Source organism: Clarias gariepinus, chromosome 23, assembly GCF_024256425.1.
Source record: "Clarias gariepinus isolate MV-2021 ecotype Netherlands chromosome 23, CGAR_prim_01v2, whole genome shotgun sequence".
NCBI lineage: Eukaryota > Metazoa > Chordata > Actinopteri > Siluriformes > Clariidae > Clarias > Clarias gariepinus.
The window spans coordinates 8023411-8043286 of record NC_071122.1 but is presented as its reverse complement, the minus strand read 5'-3'; the positions used below and the strand labels follow the sequence as shown (position 1 = coordinate 8043286).

The 19876-nt window shown below is 37.3% G+C and overlaps 1 protein-coding gene across 1 annotated transcript in view; it reads right to left on the bottom strand.

Moving 5' to 3' along the window:
• Positions 1-19876, bottom strand: part of igsf21a (immunoglobin superfamily, member 21a) — a 311873-nt gene that overhangs the window by 111063 nt on the left and 180934 nt on the right. Inside the window, exon 3 of the mRNA XM_053483621.1 lies at positions 12390-12511. Coding sequence (XP_053339596.1) covers positions 12390-12511 — 122 coding nt within the window. The remainder of the gene's footprint in view (positions 1-12389; positions 12512-19876) is intronic.

The window sequence follows — 19876 nt, the reverse complement described above, 5'->3', positions numbered from 1 at the left end:
TCTTTTGTGCCAATCTTCAGTTACATGTTTTATTAAACAATATGTACAATTTAGTTAACATTTAGTAGACAATTCAGTCAAATGCTTGCTTAAAATCATGTGTACAATTTAGTAAAACTAGTGAACAAATTAGAAAATAAAATGATATAACCGCTTCCTTTATTTCCCGGGCTCATTTTATTCAAATTCTGTCATAAACAACCATAAACAGTACAACATGCAGTGAAATGCCTATTATAACTATCAGTGGCCTATAAACCAAATGTACACTAAAACTAAACAATGCCTAAACACCGCCGAATTATTTGTCATAACTGAATGATTAGTTTTATTTGTAAATAAATAGAATTATAAATAATAAAATTGAATAAAGAAAAAAAAATAATTTTGAAAAGTTCTATATGTCCTTTGATAAACTGCAGAAATATAATACTTTTACAAAATGTTCTGAATGGTCATCTAAGTCCCTTTATTGGTGAGCTAGCATGCGGATATGTTTTCGATAAGGGCTCCAAAACTCTCCTATAAATCGCTCTGGAAAAGGGTGTCCGCTAAATGCTGTAAACCTAATTAAAAAATATATATAAAATTAAAAAGTACTTTAAATATAACAGTATGAGCAAAATTTAAAAGTGAAGTAATCCATGCAAATTATGCAATACGCAGTCAATCAATTTTAAGTCAAGGTACATTAGTTAGATTTTTTTAAGCGTACATTTTTACACCCCCAGCAGCACGAGTAGGCTTTGAACAGCCTTTTTTTTTCAAATAGACATACCATATTTTTAAATATAAATACTTTGCATAAATGAATGCACAAACAACTTATGAACGATTCTGGTTATATACGGTTTACTCAATGAGGCCTGTTAATGATCAAATTGCTATATTGCTACATAACCAATACTACTTTATCGTGGATGATTTTCTTTAACCAGACCCAGACTAAATCTTATTATTCAGGGAGGAAATGCAGAGCAGGGACGATATAGATTATTCTGTGTGAACATCATGCACGCTTTACGTTACTCTCTCTTTCCATCTCCTCCTCAGTGTTGGGAAAAATAAGATGTTTATTAGCCACATTTTGCACCTTCATGTCTGTGTTCTATTTTTGTCATCCTTCCACTCCAGACTATCCGCCCTCCCCCTCCCCTCCTCTCCCTTCTGTTTCTGTCTTCCTCGGTGCACTCATGACGCTCCTTCCGGGCGTTCTTTCGGCGCCGCTCGACAAAGTCCGGCTGCATTTAACCTTTTAAACAAGCGGAAAAACAGCTTGTCTGATGAAGCTCATCAATGTAGAATGAGGTCGACGTGCAATCGGTCTCTCTCTCTCACTCTTTTTCTGTCTCTCTATCTCCCTCTTTCTTTCTCTATCTGTCTGGGCACCGCTTTTATGTTTTAAAAAAAAAACACCCTCCTGCTGCTTTCCCTCTCACTAACTCACGCTAACTCACTTTCCCTTGATGCCGAACAGCGCTGTCAGACTTAATTGCGGTGTATATGCTGCCACGACAGCGGCAACAAAGTGAGGAATAGAAATAGATCCACTCGGAGGGTTTCGCATTGCAGATGTCTACAATTTCAGCCTCGGCTAATGATAGTTTTTCCCCCCTTTTCTTTCCCAGGGCCGCTTGACACACCGTGATTATGATGATTTGATGAGGGCCTTGGCACAGGCACTAGCGTTGGCATTGCCCTCACTTTGCTCTGATACAGTACTTCTCTGGTTCTCTGATTACCTCTTTCTGCTGTGTGTGAAGTGAATGCTGTTTTTTTTATTTATTTTCTTTTTTCTTTTTAATCCCCCTTCTCTTCTCTTACTCACCACTTCGATTTTTCCTCAGCCTTGTCCACACTGTCACGAGTGTTTTAGAACCGAAACACTGAGAACCATCAGGGAGACTGAGGCTAAAGTTTAAAGTCATGACAGTTATCACAAAAATCTACCTACTGCTTCACGGCAGATTTTCAATCAGTGGCTAATAAAATGCCATTAGCGTAAAGTCATTTAAATCAGCCATTTTATTGAATGGAAAAAATATGGGATATACGATGGACGTTTACTGTACATCAAACCAGGACTTTGGACTGTGCAGATAACAGCTCCCTTTATTTCTCTATATACTGTGACCCCCTGCTACACTAATGCGATAATCCTAGTATTTCACTAGTGCTTGGATAACATTAACAACATTTTCTCAGTGTGCTGAAGCCATATTTAGACATCCTGCTTCACTTTTGAAACACTGGCCTCCCAGGAACTCCTTTAATGGCCCTAACATGTGTAAATGGCTAGGGGTGGGGTCAGGACTGAACATAACTACCAGCTGAGTTCCTGTAATGTGCAAGTCGTGTTGGTGCATGATTGTGTGCACAGTTCCCACAGCTCAAGGGAACGACTTCAGTGTGCTCTGAGCAACCACACCTCAGAGGGATCGTCATTTATGGATGTATTTGAAATGTTTGCACCATTCACATATTTAACTGTGGCAAAGAGTCTCATCAACATACGGTGCTTGAAGTCTTCTGTAACGGTTAATAAGTAAATTACGCTTTTATTCCAGAGAAAAAGTTCCCAGTTTGACTTGAACGCCCCTTGTAATTATACAGCAAAAAAATACTCATTTAAGGTCTTTCCTTATACAGTAGCAATTTGATTCATGGACCTGCTTTATTTAAAGGTGCTACAGTATATGCAATCTTTAAATAGCTACATTCACACCTTTGCTACAGTATGGCTTCAGTGAATAGATTCATTCATATCTACACCTTTATTCGAATGCCTTGCTTGATATTCATCAGACATACTTCACCGAAGGGATTTTGCACGAAGCTTAAATTACACTTGTGCAGTCCTTCCAAGGCAAAGGCTTTAAATATAAAACTTAACAGTAAAAGTAAAGCAACATATCCGTTGTGCTGATGGACAGCGTGTGTCCGTTTGGTTATTTTTAACAACCTTCGCTGGTGAATGTCGGGCAAATATCAAATGCGGAGCCAAATTTCCTGCGGTCACAAAATATTCCTGTCTTCTTGTATATTTAATAAGGACATTTAGAGGGTGTTTTGCTCAGACAGACCTTCTTAAAATAAAAAAAAAGGAAAAGCATGAACAAGCTGACTGAATATTTGGATAAGTAACTTGTTAAACCCTGACAGAATGCTCTGTTTAGAAATTAAACTTTTGTAAAAATCTACACTGCATATACACGCACCACTATAAAAATTTCAAGATTTTGTGTTGCAACCAAGATGAATCACGTCAGACATTTTCCCACCTTTTTTGTGATATACCACCTGACAAAATTGAATTAAAATACAAAAGAAATTCTTTTTAAGGGGATGAAAAACCCTATAACAACCTGGTTGCATAAGTCTTGCAAAAGCCTGAATGTTCTTCCTTGTACAATTGCTCCAGATCCACTGAAAGTGTGTATTTGCTCTGTAGCTGGAATTAAACTTAATGCAATTTACGGTCATGTGAAATTTTTTGATGCTGTAACTACAGTGCAAGATTCCTAATCCACCTGGTAGATTAATTAGTGTGGCATACAGTACAACACTTGTGCGCGCACAACACACTCTTACATCATAGTTAAACCTATCAAGAGTAAAAAAAGATGCTAGCCAGATTTTGAATAAAATCTTTTACATGCTATGCAATGACAGAAGTCCTTATATCATAGGCCAATAACTTGTTGGAATAAATATATTCTTTGTGCGCATGTTTTTTAACACGTGGGGGTGACATTATGTAACACGACAAGTTTTAAAAATAGAAGTTCTGCTTCTGTTTGGTAAACTCTGTGAGAACAAACAACTTTCTCACGGCTGTCTACTGCAGACGTTTATCCGCTGGCTCTCTGAGTAGGTTGTGCTGATTGGCTCATATTTCACAGGTAATCAAGCATATAACTAATCACAGATATGACTAAAATCTTATAACCAATCACAATGCAGAAGATGGGATTTATCGAAAAAAGATAGGAAGGCTCAACCAACCACAAAGTTGGAGAAAAATACTTTTTCTTCCTCTTTTTTTGTTATATTGTCAAAAAATTCTAATGTAAATCATTCAATGGTTCACGCATTGAAACCCATATCCAATAGTGGGAGGTAACTGATAACATGTCCATCATTACTGTATTTTGGAACATTTTTTACACAGCTGTACCAAATAGTTTTAAGTAATTCTGATAATAATCTAGTGTTACGTCATTGGATTGTTTTTTGTGTCTGGTTATGCTTGCTTTGTCTCTGCTATGTCTCTGCTGGTGGTGGGATTGGGGTTTTCCCTTCCTTGTTCTCGCAGGTTCCGCTAACTTCTGCCAGTGCCTGAAATCTGTTGATTATTGCTCTGCCTGTCCTTTGTTGGTCCCGCCTCCTCCCAGATGATTGGTCCTACTGGCGACCCAGAGGCCTACTTAAGGCCTTCAGACCAGGGGTCCGTTCTTCGTACGTCGCTTGACACATCCGAGATAAACTGACACATCTAAGATGAGATCATCGTGCTAATTACGATCCGGCTAATTCGGTTCTTCGAGCTCACCTGTTGTTGATGATTAGTATAGCTGGATTGAGTTGTCTAGGATTATTGCGCGCTCGTGCGTTGGTTTAAAAGGCGATATGCATCGACAGTAGAAACACTGATCACAAGCCGTTTGATTGGTTGACGAAATGAAAAAAGAGTGGCTCAACTTTTTTTTGTAACACATTTTATGCGCTAAAATGCCCTCTGCCATGGATTGCCCCAAATTACAAATTACATGAGACAATAAAATAAAATAAGCAATATGAAAATAAATATGTTGTATATGAAAAAATAGAAATATTATGTATACTTTTATATTGTTTATTTTATAATAAAATTAGTTTCGTCCAATATATCATTATAAAATATTATTAGTATTTTTAATATATATGAATATTTATTTGCATATTTTTATGACAAACCCCTGAAAAATAAATGTGTTACAAAATAAACATTATACAAGGATTTGTATTAATGGTCTTGACGGCTGTCTCGTGCCTAGGGTTTATTATAATAGTAATATCATATTTGATAACAATAAACCTAGGAATTTATGTTCATATATAATATTTGATAGCGATTATGTGTGTGGGTGGCGGGGAGTCCATGGCAGGGGGCATATACTTGTCTTTTTCCACGTGAGTCAGTCATGCTTTTTAACCAATCAGATGTGACCTCGCCATTCCAACCAATCATAACCCGCCAGGAGCGCAGGCTAAATCCTGTTTACATGAAATAAACCTGCTCCCGAGCAGGTTCAAGCTTACGGATATGTTGCTACTGTATGACAACAAATACTAAAAGCGCATCGAAGAACGAAACAATCCAAGATCAGGACAAATCCACAACAATTAAATCCAGCTAACTGAGTTAGCGACGTATGAAGAACGGACCCCAGCGTGCTATGAACTGTGTTTTTGCTTACTGTTTATCCTAGGCGTACTACTGAATGTTATTCTGTGTATGACCCCTTTGCTACGTTTCTGACTACTCTTAGACTTTCCCCTTTTAATAGTTGCTTGGTTTTTGTTTGCCTATTCCGTCTATGACCCTTTTGCTTGTTTTGACTACGCTTTTGTGTTTGCCCCCTTTGTTTTGTTGGTTTGGTTTGTAAATACTTTTGTATATATTTGTATTTAATTCGCTATTGAGTGGCTTAGTAAAGAGTCAACGCCATTTTGTTTGCCCTTTGTTTTTTCTTGGTTTGCGGTTAGTTAGGGAGTAAGGGAAGAATCTTGTATTTCTGTTTCTTTATTTTTGGTGCAGGTAAGTTGTTTCACTTTGGTACTAGGTAAAGGGAACTTTGTTTATTGTTTTGGCCTTGTTGGCTTCTGAAGCTTACAACCAACTTTTGGGGTTAAGCTTTTTCACCTTTTTTTTTTTTTTTATAAATGAACACTAAGCAAACGCACTTTTTGTCTCACCCCCTTTTTTTCACTCCTGTTATGTTACCTAGACTGAGGTGTAACATCTAGATGTCAAGAATTGTGTACTATTGATAGTTTTCCTGCACTTTTACTCAAGTACACAAGTAACTGGAGGACTACTTTTACCTGAGTAATATTTGCCCCAGCGAATCTCAAATTTTGTCTCAGGTACAGAATTTGTGTACTTTGCCCACCACTGCTCACATCTTATCAGATTAGTGTCCATGTAAAAAGTTAAGTTGTAAAGATTTTAATTATAAATGAATAGTGTCAGTGGAAACATAGAGTGGAACCTCGGATGCGAGTAATCCGGTTTTTAGAGCCCCGATTCTTTTCAAAGGTAAAGTGCAGGTTATTTGTTTTAATTTTGCTTTATATGTTTTATATTTTAACTATTTTTATATAAATATTTTTTGGTTGTGAGTATTCATTATATCTTATGGGGAAAATTTGCTTTGATATACGAGTGTTTTCATATACAAGCACGCTTCGAGAATGAATTATGCCTGCAATCCGAGGTTCCACTGTAGTGACCAAATGTAACTGGGCTTGTTTCCTTTGCTTGCTTTTGTTCCAGTCATTAATAGAAATAAAAATAATTTTTAAATTACATTTTGGCATGTAACTGAAATATACTGTACATATACAGACAACCGCAGGTGCTCTCTTATGTTCTGAACTTTTTGATGTACATGGCATTTCTTGTGTAAATGCTTACGTTAAAGATCTTACAAATACATTTGTTCGCATCCATTTTAATAAATGAAAAAGATTGAAAAATTGACTTATGCTAATTTGTCTTGTTTGTTGCATCAATCATTCATTTGAAAAAGCGGCGCATTCTAGCACGATCCATCTCAACATTCAACCTCAAGAGACTCCCATGAAAGACGTACGTGGTTGTACGTGACTACCAGCCGGCCTTAGTGAACCACCGTCTCCTCCTGGAGGCAGCCTGGAGGGCCTGGGTGGGTGGAATTACTTTTCTTAAGAGTTGTGAGCTGAATATTTCACTGTGAGCAGCTCTGTCTCAGAGGAGCAGGTGGGAAGACGAGGTGTCCATACTGACGAGAGCAGAAAGAGGGCAAAAAGGGGAACAGGTTCTGAAGATTCGCTTTTGTTTTTGAATGACAGCCAGAGCTCTGAACTTTATCCTTCCTGCTTTGGCAGCTCAGCGGCAAAGAGCTTAGCTGTCACCCTTACTGTGGGTGAAAAAAATAAATAAAAATAAAATAAAGAAAAAGAGAAGCACCATGCCTTCAACTTTATGACTCTCATTAAAAATTAAAAACAGATGGAATTAATTTTTTAAACCCCTTCAACGACACCGTCTCCCTTAGGAGAAGAGAAGTTGTTTGAGTTTTTATTTAGCACCACTGTGAATATTAAAGGGAATAAAAGTGGTTTGTTTGACACTTTGGGTTTTATCAAGAAACTAAGCTGTCTGAGAAACTGAATCACCAAAAGAAAAAAGGAGCTGTACATGACAGTGAAATTCCTGAAATCCCAGGACAAAGCGAGGGGAGGAGATGAAATGAAACGTGGCACGACAGAAAGACACGCCAAGATGGTTAAAGTACAAAAGAGAGGAGCATCACTGTTCAGGATTATCAAGAGCAGCTCAGACATCATGTCAATGCTTCAGACATTTTATATATAGTCTGCAGATTTTCCTCCTACCCATTAAACCCCAGACGCTGGTAGGATGGCTAAATCTATGGCTGGTTGGGTCGGTCTCTCGATTGACCTGCTTTGCTTTGATCTAAGGAGTCTTTTTGATGTGATGTCAAATTTACCTCTCCAAACCTAAGTGTTTGCCTGGGGTGGGGGGTGGGGCACCTACGGTAGTAAACATTTTATGGATAAAAGCCATCGGCACCTAATGTTTAATGAGCAGGCGAATGACATACAAAACAATGTCTTTATCTTTATCTTCTATACCGCTTACCCTGTGTTCAGGCTCGCAGGGGCCTGAAGTCAAGGAGACTTTACACACAAGGCGGGGTACACCCTCCATCACAGGGCAGCTACTGTACGCACACACTACCGGAACGCCAATTAATCTAACCTGCATGTCATTGGACTATGGGAGGAAACCGGAGTACCTGGAGGAAACCCACCAAGCACAGGGTAAACATGCAAACTCCATATACACGGAAAACCGGTGTGGAAACCGAACCCCGACCCTGGAGGTGCAGGGCCACAGTGCTACAAAACCGTGTCACCTGATGTATAATGTTTAAATTATACGTCAGGCGACGTCACAGAAAGACATCTAGATCATTATCAGAATGAGCTTAAAATCTGTTTATTTGCCTTAATTATTATTTTTTTTAATCACTGAGTCATCTTTTTTTCAAAGTAATCTGTAATATCCAATAAACATCTAGAAATAAAATATTTAGAAACTGTCTTTGGAAGCTCCTAACCTTTTTGTGGAAGCTACATCTTTCTGTGGACATCATTTTGTGGTCCTGGGATGACTTTTTCAACATTAGAAATGTTCATTAGAGATACTGTAGATAATGTCCTTGGTTCAGGAATTGTTTGTTTTTAGATGCTTTTCACTCTAGAGTAGAAAATAGTAGACTACTAGAGTTTGGAAAAAGAGTTACCTGTCGATTTGATTAAATTTTTGTGAACTGCAATTTTTTATTAGATTTGAATGTTTGTTCTATAGTTTATTGTAAGATTTTATCTCAATCAGCTATATTTCTTACAGTGTTTGAAGGATTAAAACTACTTTACAGTACAGTATTTAATGAACATTGAAATGCTGTGTATCTGGTATTGTCGATTGATTAAATATCAAGTCTTGTAACAAAGCAAACCTATATATACAAATAAGCAATACTTTTTTCACATTCGATAGGTTCCAGTAACACACCAACCACCCACAAACTTAAAAGATAACTAAGAAGTCATAATCTAAAAAAAGAGTGTTTTGTAAGTTCTTTTCTGCAAAATGTATATTTTTAAGGAACTTGTCAATTTAAGACAATTTATCAGTGGCAACTTTACCTAAATAATTTCAAAGGTGTGAATCAAAACACACTTGATGAATCAAATGGACAAAAATAAAGATTTATCACGGTACAAAATTGTTTCGGCTCAGGTCCATTTTGTCGGGTAACCATATCTAAACTGCTTCAACATCATTAACGCCATTTGTCTCTTCTGTATCTCTGTGCGCCAATTTCTTCCTTTGAACTACACAACTATAGCTGATAAAGTGAATAAAGTCGATGTTAAGGTTTGTTTTCATGGTTGACTTCATGTACTTATTTTCTCTTTAGGCTTATTGCTGGCTTGCAAACCATGTTGGTGCATACTGCCACCTGCTGTATTGGAGAGCGTAAATATGTAAAGGCGCATTCCTAACAAGTATACTTTACAGGGTGTAAAGTATTTATATATTTATTATCATTATTATCGAAGATGACATTCTTTAAAAGGACACAATAACTAACATTTTTATTTAATCAAGAAATTATTAGCTATTATATAGGCTAGTAATCTATATTTACAGTAAAAAGAAATCTCTGTACATCTCTAATCAATTATTATTATCAATCAATTCTGTCTTTACAAGTTATACACATTTCAATAGCATATGTTTTATAATGGTATCAGTTTTTGTTTGAATAAATATTTCATATTTAGGGTCTGTACTGTGAAATTTCCGCAGCAGCAGCGACAGGTATCCGAAGTGCTTATGTTACCATGGTAACGCACGGAGGAAGTGAGGTCTGCAATGCTGACTTCGCAGGGTGTTCTGAATGGTGGAGTTTTTTCGAGGGAAGTTCCCTTCATCGACATTCCCTGCAAACAGAGCGTCGAGTAGGGAGCACCCTGCGAAGTACACCTCGAAATGGAACGCAGCCCAAGTGTGCTTAAGTATGGAACAGTAATACTAATGTGAAAGCTGGCTAGTGGGGGAATGTGGAGGGGGGAGCAATTTTCCCTGCACACGGTACGAATTAACTGTACACTATTGTGAAAGCAGCCTTAGTGTAGTATCAAATATATTATACAGTATAAGCAGAACAATAACCAGACTGGTTTGACTTGACTGTATGGGCTACAGTAACTCGAGGAATCACTATATATACCCGTGCAGAGCTGAAAAGCATCTCAAAACAAACAACACATTAAACCTTGAGGTGGATGAGCTACAACAGGAAAAGAACTAACTAGATCGACAAGCACCATTTTTCCAATTTCATACTGTTCAAATTTCAAGAACTTGTTTTCCTCTAATGTATATACATGTCCCATTCTCTCTGTCTCTCTCTCTAGGTCTCTGTCTTGCAGTTTAATTTTGGGGCAGGAAGGTGAATTAGTTAGAGACCTCGGGCTCATGTAGCTCAGAGGTGAGGATGAAAAATAATGTCTGTGAAATATCCACTCTTCGTGCTTGTGATTTCATTCTGTGATGGTTTTGAAGTGTATGTGTGTGTGTATGTGTGTGTGTGCGTGTGTGTGTCTGTATATATGCGTGTAGCATCTTGAGAAGTCTCCGCTTGACTTCTCCAAGCTGAGCATTATGTGAGATAGAGGGGTCAGTGCCTGTGGTCTCCTGCTGCTTGTTATGGTGTGGCTGTCAATTTACTTCCTGCTGGGTAGGAGTGTTCATTCATCTGTGTGTAAGCGTGTGTCTGGGTGTGTGTCCGTGCAAGTATGTTTGTCCCACATTTTTTTAGAAGTGCCTTGGAAACGTGAAAGCAATACCCGATCATACAGATGTAAAGAAAAATAAGGCTTAGAATAGCAAGAGAAGTGGGCTCGTACGCTCAAGAAGTGAGTAAGTGCAGTAGCTTGTAATCAACAGCTTTTTCACTAGGTGTCTCTGTCTCTCTTTTTCATTCTCTCTGCAGGGATGGCAACCACACATAACGACTAACTAACTATCATTATCTTCTGGTAGAATTTAATAAGTAATTTAGCACTGGAAAATTCTAGGACACTTGTGAGCAATCTCTGCTTGCTTGAAAAAAAAAAAAGACTCTCCACCCCAGCAGGGGGCAGTAATCTATGTTTAAAGCTCATTTCTATTTAGTCAAATTATATTCATTCCATGATTTACACTAATAACATATTACACAAGATTAAGTATAATAATATCAATTTATCCAAATGTTTTATCAACAAAATGTTGCCTTACAAAAAATCTAATAAATTAAAATAAAAAATGATAAAGTAGGTTCACACTAAGTCATTTAAGTCTTGTGGACATACACTGCATAGCATGTTTTATTTCCAATACATTTTCATTTCCAAGTTCCAATGAAAAATAATTAAAGCCTAATGCAAACTCTACATGAATAAAATAAAGGTTTGAGCAAAAGCAAAGTTATGAGCAATTTTGTGCCAGATTACGTCACTGCATCTAAGGCTTTTAGGACGCATATAGATTTTTTTCCCCGAGGTGGGCGTGGCTATACGCATCACTCAACATAGGCAATCAACGCGATAATGTATGTATACACAGATTATGTGGAAGAACATCCTACAACTACAACCCGCCACAATCCTCAATACACACACACACACACACAGGCACAAAAAGCAAGATTTGCAAAAAATATGTACAGTTTTATTATAAAATTTTCTTTTATCTACAAACGCTGTCATTTTCTTGCTGAATATTTATAGCTTGACTTAACATTGATACATTAATACTTAACATATCATCTTCAAGTTACCATAAATCCAAAATGACTTCCTATCTACTTTGCATATACAGTATACAGTACATACAGTATATGCGCACTGCATATAGTAGAACAAGATATCCGTGTTAGTGCACTGCATGCCCCCTAGTACTGGGTTTAATACTCAGACGCAGAAATGCTGTGAATGCATTTAAGACAATTAGTATAAAGTATTGGGTTTGTACAGCCTGTCCGCCATTTCTGTGACTCAGATGGTCGGTGATGCCATGTTACGTATTTAAGCTAAACCAACTGAAGCCTTTTTTTTTTTTTTTAGGTTCTGTCAAAATAAATCAGTGCGCAGTATTTTTGTTTGCTGGATTTTATTGACTACTTGAGACAGTTCCCATTGCTATAACCCCACACTGAAAACGATGCACACTGTGGAATACAGACTCACTCCATTTCCTATCTTTACTGCCAACTTTCCAATTTCTGCTGAGGAGGGAAAAAAAAAACACAACAAGAACAACAACTCTCAGACTGTATAGCCTCAGGTAAAGTTTAGGCTGCACTCAGAAAACAAGTTCCCATCACAAACTCTAAATGGCTATTCAGATATATTTTAGGAAATGCTGAGACAATACTATAGAGAGTAGACTGTGTCAAGTCATGTTTTTCACTTGTCTAAGGAGATTATGGATCGTGGTGTAATTCTTCCTATCCATTACGAGTGAAATGCACTCGATTTCGAGTATAATACAGACGTCTTACCGGACTGTTGACTGATACACCAGGTCCTCTCTCCTGCGATAGTCCTCCATGTGAGAGTAATTGGTATTAAACATGGCATCATATGTGAAAATCTTCTGCTTGATTGTGCCTCCATCTGTAACCTGGCAAGAGAAAAGGGAACGATATGGATGTTAACTTCATTTACTGAATCATTTCATTTATACATTCTTTTCATTCCATTTCTTCTTCCCTTTAACTCCCCCTATTCCTTTGATTTCTCACTTAATTTCTTCCTCTCTTCCTTAATTTTCCTTCCTTACTCTTCTGTTCTTTCTAACTTTTATCCTTTCTTCCTTATTTCTTCCCTGAATTTGTTTTATTGCTCTATTGCTTCCTTACTTTCCCATTCTTGCTTCTCCGTCTTTTCTTTTTTCTTCCTACTTCCTACCATAATTTATTCTTATATACTTTACTTTTTCTTTGTTGGCATTCTTTTTTATTTTCTCCTTATCATTTTATTTTGTCCTTTATCATCACTTCCTTCCTTCCCTCCCTTTTTTACCTATATTAATTTCCCCTTATTAAATTCTTTCTACCTTCTTTTGATTTCACACTTAATTTCTTTCTAAGTTTTCCTTCCTTATTCTGCTGTTCTGCCTTCCTCCCTTCACCTTTCCTTCCGCACTTTTTCTTCTCTTTTTTATTTCTTCCTCTATCCCTTCCTTTTCCCATGTGCCTTCCTTCCTCCCTGCTTTCTTCCTTACTCTTTCTTCTTTTCTTTTTTCTTATTTCCTTGTTTCTGTTTCCCCCATCCCATCCTTTTCTTATTCCATTTATCATTGTTCTTTCTTTCTTTGTTCTCACTTCTTTCTTTCTTTCCTTCATCTACTTATGCCTACTTCTCTCCTCTTCCTTTCCTTGGGCATTTCTTCTTTCTCTATTTACTCTTCATTTGTTTTCTTACTGTATTTTACTTACACATTTTATACTTTCTTTCTTTCTTCCTTCCTTCCTTATCCCTTGTTTCTTTCTTTCTTTGTTGTCTCTTCTTCTATTTCTTCTTAACTTTACCTTCCTTCCTTCACCCACTGTTATTCTTTCCCTGTTCACTCATTTGTTTTCTTACTTCATTTCTTTTCTTACTTTTCTTTAATCCTCCAATATTCAACTGCTTTCTTCTATGTTTTCCATCTACTTCTTTCTCAATATTTTTATTTTCTTCCTTTTCTCCTTCTTCCCTCAATTCCTTACTCTTATTCATTTCCACTTGGTCCTTCCTTTGTTGTCACTTCTTTCTTTCTTTCTTTCTTTCTTTCTTTCTAACCTTGCCTTCCTTCCTTTTTTATCTGAAGGTGCTCTGTGCAAAAACTATTCACTTAAACACAAAAATTTCATCTTACACTAAAATTAAACCTCATACAAGATATGCAACTACATAAGAAGCTGTTCTTCTGCATACAAAGCTAGCAGTTGAACAAGTGCTCGACGGATCTGTTTATTATTGCCACTGATCTGTTTATTATTGGCGCCAACGGCGAGTAGAATTTCAATCACATCAGCAAAAAAACAAAACAAAAAAAAAACGGTTTAAACATGATGAAATTGGAAAGCACCTACTTATGTAGCATTAAGCACGTAGCTCACTATAACACAGCGCGCTAATCATGACTGATGCTCGAGCTGGAATTGTTGGTGGCTAAACAGTCCGCGGCTCTGCAGGAGGTAATGAATTGTGACGAGGTACTCAGGAGGTGAGGGCTAATTCAAGGCACCACTCACTCGTTTTGTCTCTTTTTTTTTACGCTTCAGACAAGCTCGCAAGACACTGTCCTTATCTGCTTATTTCCACAGGGAGGAAGGGAGGGAAGGAAGGAAGTAAAGAATGAAAAAAAAGAAAGAAAGAAAGACTGTTTAGCATCTGAATGACTGTGAGTCCTGGTAGACATATTAAGAGACAGACAGTGGAAACCGGTGAGACTGACGGCATTTTAATAGAAGTGTCAGCACTTGATTTAAAGCCCAAGAAGATGCTGAACAAGAATGGATTTCCAAAAGATTTTTTTCTCTCTCCTCTTATCCTATTAACTGCTGCTGTAAATATGTCTTTATAGCTGTGATTACGTTTTCCTCCTAGACAGACATTTTAAATGTCATGCTAGCTAGAGTCATGTTTTCTCTGTTTTGCTAAAGCATTGATGTCAGTTGATGTCCCGTCCACCCAGGAACTTCAATACTCAATGTTCACACCTACTTTATCAACCACTTCTTGTTTAGAATACATAAAGCCAGATCCAATACTGTCAGTGCCAAGTCTTGCCAACATTAATGTTCATACAGTATAAGGCATTAGGCTTTGTTTTCTGGCATTACTACTGTACATCTTCGTTTGGACACTTGCCCTATCCGTGCCCTGTGTCTCGTGTATTTCTAAAATTGACTGCTGTCATTGTTTTAGAGTTTGATTTTGTATTTTTGTCTAAACCAGGGGTCGGCTCCGGAGCTGCATGTGGCTCTTTCATCCCCCTGATGCGGCTCCTGGTGGCTTTGGAAAATACATAAGAAGTATTTAATTGAATCTTAATTTATTTTAGTTTGTTAGTTTTTTCAAATATAATTTAAAATGTTAAGATTATGGTGATCTTGTAACATTAAAATAAAAACGTGTTAATTTTTTTCTTGCTCAAAATACTGTATGCATCACAACCGTTGATGTTCGACACCTGTCGGCACACAATTTATTGAACTTTATGCATTTAATATTCCTTGACGCCCCAAGCTGCGTTCCATTTTACTTTTACTTGAGTAGATTTGCGAAGAAGAAACGTTGCTCTCACTCCACTACATTCGGCTACACTCGACTCGTTACATTTCTAACCACATGACTGTGTTTTACCAATCAGACGTAGCAACAATAATCACATGACTCCGTTTGATCAATCAGCTGGAATAACAATAACCACATGTAGTCACATGACCACACACAAACCGGCTGCATAGCGGAGGAAAAAGCCGTGGTAGACAGCAAATGAAAGCATAAAAATGTCAGAGGCATCGGCCTCCAGAGCTACAACAGAAGAGGATGAACACCCCTGGCCTTAAAGTATACAGAGCAGGTTTCGCTTACACACTGCAAAAGAACAGCTTCATACTGTGGTGTCTTCTCTGTCTGCCAAAACAGACAGACATTTCAGCATATAAAAACTGGACTTCTAAACTTGGGGAAACATGTTGCGGTAAGTTTATAATATATAATATATATAAAAATATATAATTAGCAAAAGTTTCTTACATTTGTTCACAGTTTATGGTAAAGTAAGACCTCTTGTACACGTTATAATGTTATTTTCTGCTGAGCCATTTGGAGGGAAACTGAATATACAGTATATCTTACACAGGATGTAGTTTACACTGTTCAAACATACATATGTTACCTACAGTAGCCATTTATTTCAAAAGCTTCATATTGGCAAAAAAGGGAGATTAGGAGATTTGTGTTTCTTATTTATTGATTTGCTATTTTGTAAAGATTCATTTTTATTCATTTTTTTATTTATTTTATTATTTCGAAATGTCATGTAATGTTGTCCTTTTTATTTAGTCTGGCTGCTTATATATTTTCTAAAAAATAAATACATCGGACATTACGATGAAACAGTTACTCAGCACTTGAGTAGGCTTTTCACCAAATACTTTTTTAACTTCTACTTGAGTAATATTATTTTAAAGTAAAGCTACTCTTACTTAAGTACAACTTTTGGCTCCTCTACCCGCCTCTGCTCCCTACGACCTTTTGGGGGAAGGAACGTCCCTCAAGAAAACTCCACCACTCGGAACACTCTGCCAAGTCACCAGCGCTGACTTCACTTCCTTCATATTAATAATAATAATAATAATAATAATAATAATAATAATAATTGTTTAAAAATGAACAGAGATTTATGTATTTTTTATTTTACAGATTACTAGCAATCTGTAAAATCTAACTATGTAATATTAAAGATTTCTTGATTTAATTTAGGTTTAAGTTATTGTGTCATATTAATATGATGTCGTCGTCGATAACGATAATAAATATTTTAATATTTTTTTAAGCTCCATTTATTTTTATAGTTGACAGCTGACTGCACGCTCCCGTACACGCGATAAAAGGATGATGTGTTGCTGCCGGTGGATAATTTCCTTTCCTATTTACTCTTTATACCTTCTTTCTGTCCTTCCTTTTTCTTTCCTCCAATTTCCCCCTTTCTTCTTTTTCTCATCGTTCTTACCTTCTTTTTCTTTCATTGTTTGTACTTCTCTTGTTCCGTTACTTTACCTTCCTTACTCATCCTTCTTTTCTTTGTTTGTTCTTTCTATTTTTCCTTTCTTCCCACCTTCCTTCTTCCATTGCTTCTTTCCTTTCCCCTTATTCTTTGGTTCCTTTTAGTGTGTAAACACCTAATTTTCTTCCTTTCCCCCTTTCCTTGCTATTTTAATTGACAAATAATGCTGCAAACTCTACAGAGCTTAGAACCCATTATAGCAATTATGTGTACTTCAGTTCACTTAGACAAAACACTACAAACATTTTGTAGAATGACCAAAAAAACAAAAAAAAAAACAGCAAAGTAACATAGCACAGAGCATCACTGGAGATTATTATTATTATTATTATTATTATTATTATTATTAGTAAATGAATGACCAGCACATTTAGGATGCAATGAGAATAGGGGTGAGAATAGATTTTGACCTTGATCCTATACAGATAATAATAATAAGAAGAAGAAGAAGGAGAAGAAGTACGATTGGGAATTATTTGGGAGCATGTATGAAATCCCCAAAATAGGATTCAGAAACTGTGGACTGGGATGCAGTTAGTGGAGGAGTGAGCTAAATTTGACAGGAACTCTTAAGACACGGGGGCTTTTTCACCTGGCAGGATTGACACTATTATTAACGTGAGGCAGGTGTATATATAAAATAACAATAATAATAATAATAATAAAAAGGGAGAGAGAAAGAAAAATGACAGGTGGCTTTTTTCCCTCTGAGATTATGTTCAACAGTATAGTTTTGATTTCAGATTTATTTGAGTTTTGCATTTTGCACCTTTTTGCTTTTGTGCATACAGTTACTATGATGGCTTAAATAACGCACAATAAATTGAGATTATTTCTGTAAGTGCATGAACTGACAAAAACCAAAAGCCTCTGTACTGTACATACTGTTAGCCAATGCATCTTCTGACATATTTTCGTGCACATTTCCAGACACAAGAAAAAAAAAACCTCTAAATTCCAAACACCGATTTTCACATGCAATTCGTTCTGGCCTGGATCCTGTGCGGAACGGCCCGAGTCACCTCTCAGCCTCTAGGGAACCCCACTTCATGCCTGCAGCTAGCACAAGCAAACTAGCTTCGCATCGACTTATAATTGCTCGAGCACTGCACACAAAGGAACTGAGAGTAGAATGAATGCGCAGGCTAAAGTATTTGAGGGCACGGGGTAATATTTACTCAGCGAGCACAGCTGTTAAGTAGCTAGAGACCCATGTTGTTTAATTAATTTTTCTTCGGTAGCTCTCACTAGCGCAACCCTTCTTTCAAGTGTGAAATTAAGTGCACTTTTTCTCTCTTGAGAGGTTCCATCTGTCCATAAAGGTTATAAAATACACAAACTCGATTAGACAAAAGCTAGATGTAAAACACAGGAACGTACTTGGTCTTTTGGGACAATAGGCATTTAGGTTGTCGTTGTTGTTGCTAAGTCTCATTACTCCTCGTGTAAATAAAGAAGTCGGTCTTGTTTTTTGTTAAAGAAGACAGACTAAAATTAGGATTAAACACTGTAATTCGGAAACTATCATTGTTAACTTTATGCACGTCACGCATAGACACAGAGCCATTAGTGCTCTCTGTGCGGATAACACAATTGTTACATGTCTTCAGAAGGAAGTACACGTTTTTAAAGTGGTAACACGGGTCCCTTATGTCGAAGCATGTACCCTAGGAAGGGGTTACAAGTGCTCATTTGGTGTTGTGAGCTGTACAACAACCCGAGGAGGTCTCTGGCGTCAGCGTTGGGACACAACGTTTATTACGGCCATCTGCTCAGCTTTATAAGCATGAAACTTTGGAATGTGGGTTCGCCAGGATTTTCACACGTTCTGGATGCGAGTTTACAAGCAGGCGAAGAAACAAAGGTCATGAATGAAACACGAGCCGGAATTTGAACTCCATTTAAGCAGCAAGATGCTGGATGCTATGGATCTCTATTCAAAGCTCGAAAACAACCATAAAGAGCCAAGATGAACAAAAAATGGCAAAATAAATACTCATTTTATTTCTTTTCTTTTTTTTTCTCGATTTTTCATCCATCTCTAAGGTGGACCATGATGTTCTTAACTGACATCTGCTGTCTTCTACAGTCTTTTACAGTTTACAGTCTGAAAGGAAAGGTACACAAAAAGACCAAAAAAAGTAATTGTGTGTGTGTGTGTATGTGCATGGAAAAGTGTGTTTATGTTGTTTATTTCCTGTGTATTGCGCATTGCCTTTAATTAACATTTTGTCACAATATACAATAACAATCAGCTAAAAATGATCAGCCATAACATTAAGACCATCCATCGAGTATTGAGTTAGCCCCCCTGCCGCCCCCCCTGCCCCTTTTTTCACCAAAGCAGTGATGAACTGTGCGTTCTGACACTCTATCACAACCAACATTAACCTTTTTTTTAGCAATTTGGACTACACGGGCCAGGCTTCGCTTCCCATGTGCATAATTGAGCCTTGGCTGCTCATGACCCTGTCACTAGTTGGACAGTTTTTCTTTCTTGGATTACTTTGGTTATGTCCTGACCACTGCAGACCACGAACATCCCACAAGGGCTGTGGTTTTGGATTTGCTATGACCCAGTCGTTTAGCCATCACAATCTGGCCAAATGTCAAAGTCACTTAAATCCTTACAAATCCTTACTCAAATCTGCTTCTAACACATCAATTTCAGGGACAAAGGGTTCACTTGCTGCCTAATATATCCCACCCAATTCCAGGTGCCATTTTAACAAGATATTGAAAATGTAGCTACTGTGAGAAGGCCAAATTGTAATGGCTAGAGGACTGGGTCAGAGCAACTCCAAAACTGCAGCTTGTGTGACATGTTCCCAGACTACAGTGGTCTGGACATACAAAAGTGCTCCAGAGAAGGAAAATTGGTGAATCAGCGACAGGGTGATGGGCAGCCAAGGGTCGTTGATGCGCAGGAGGAATGAAGGCTGGCCCGTGTAGTCCAATCCAATAGAAGAGTTCCTGTAGCTCAAATGAATGAAAAGGTTAATGCTGAATCCAATAGAAAAGTTTCAGAACACTCAGCGAATCACTGTCTTGGTGACAAAAGGAAGGCGTACTCAACAATAAGCAGGTTGTCATAATGTCAAGGCTGATCGGGGTGTGTCTATATTGCTTGAGAGATATCAACAGCTGAAATCAACATAACTGGACACTACATCTGATTCTGATATTTTTATTAAAAAAAAACAC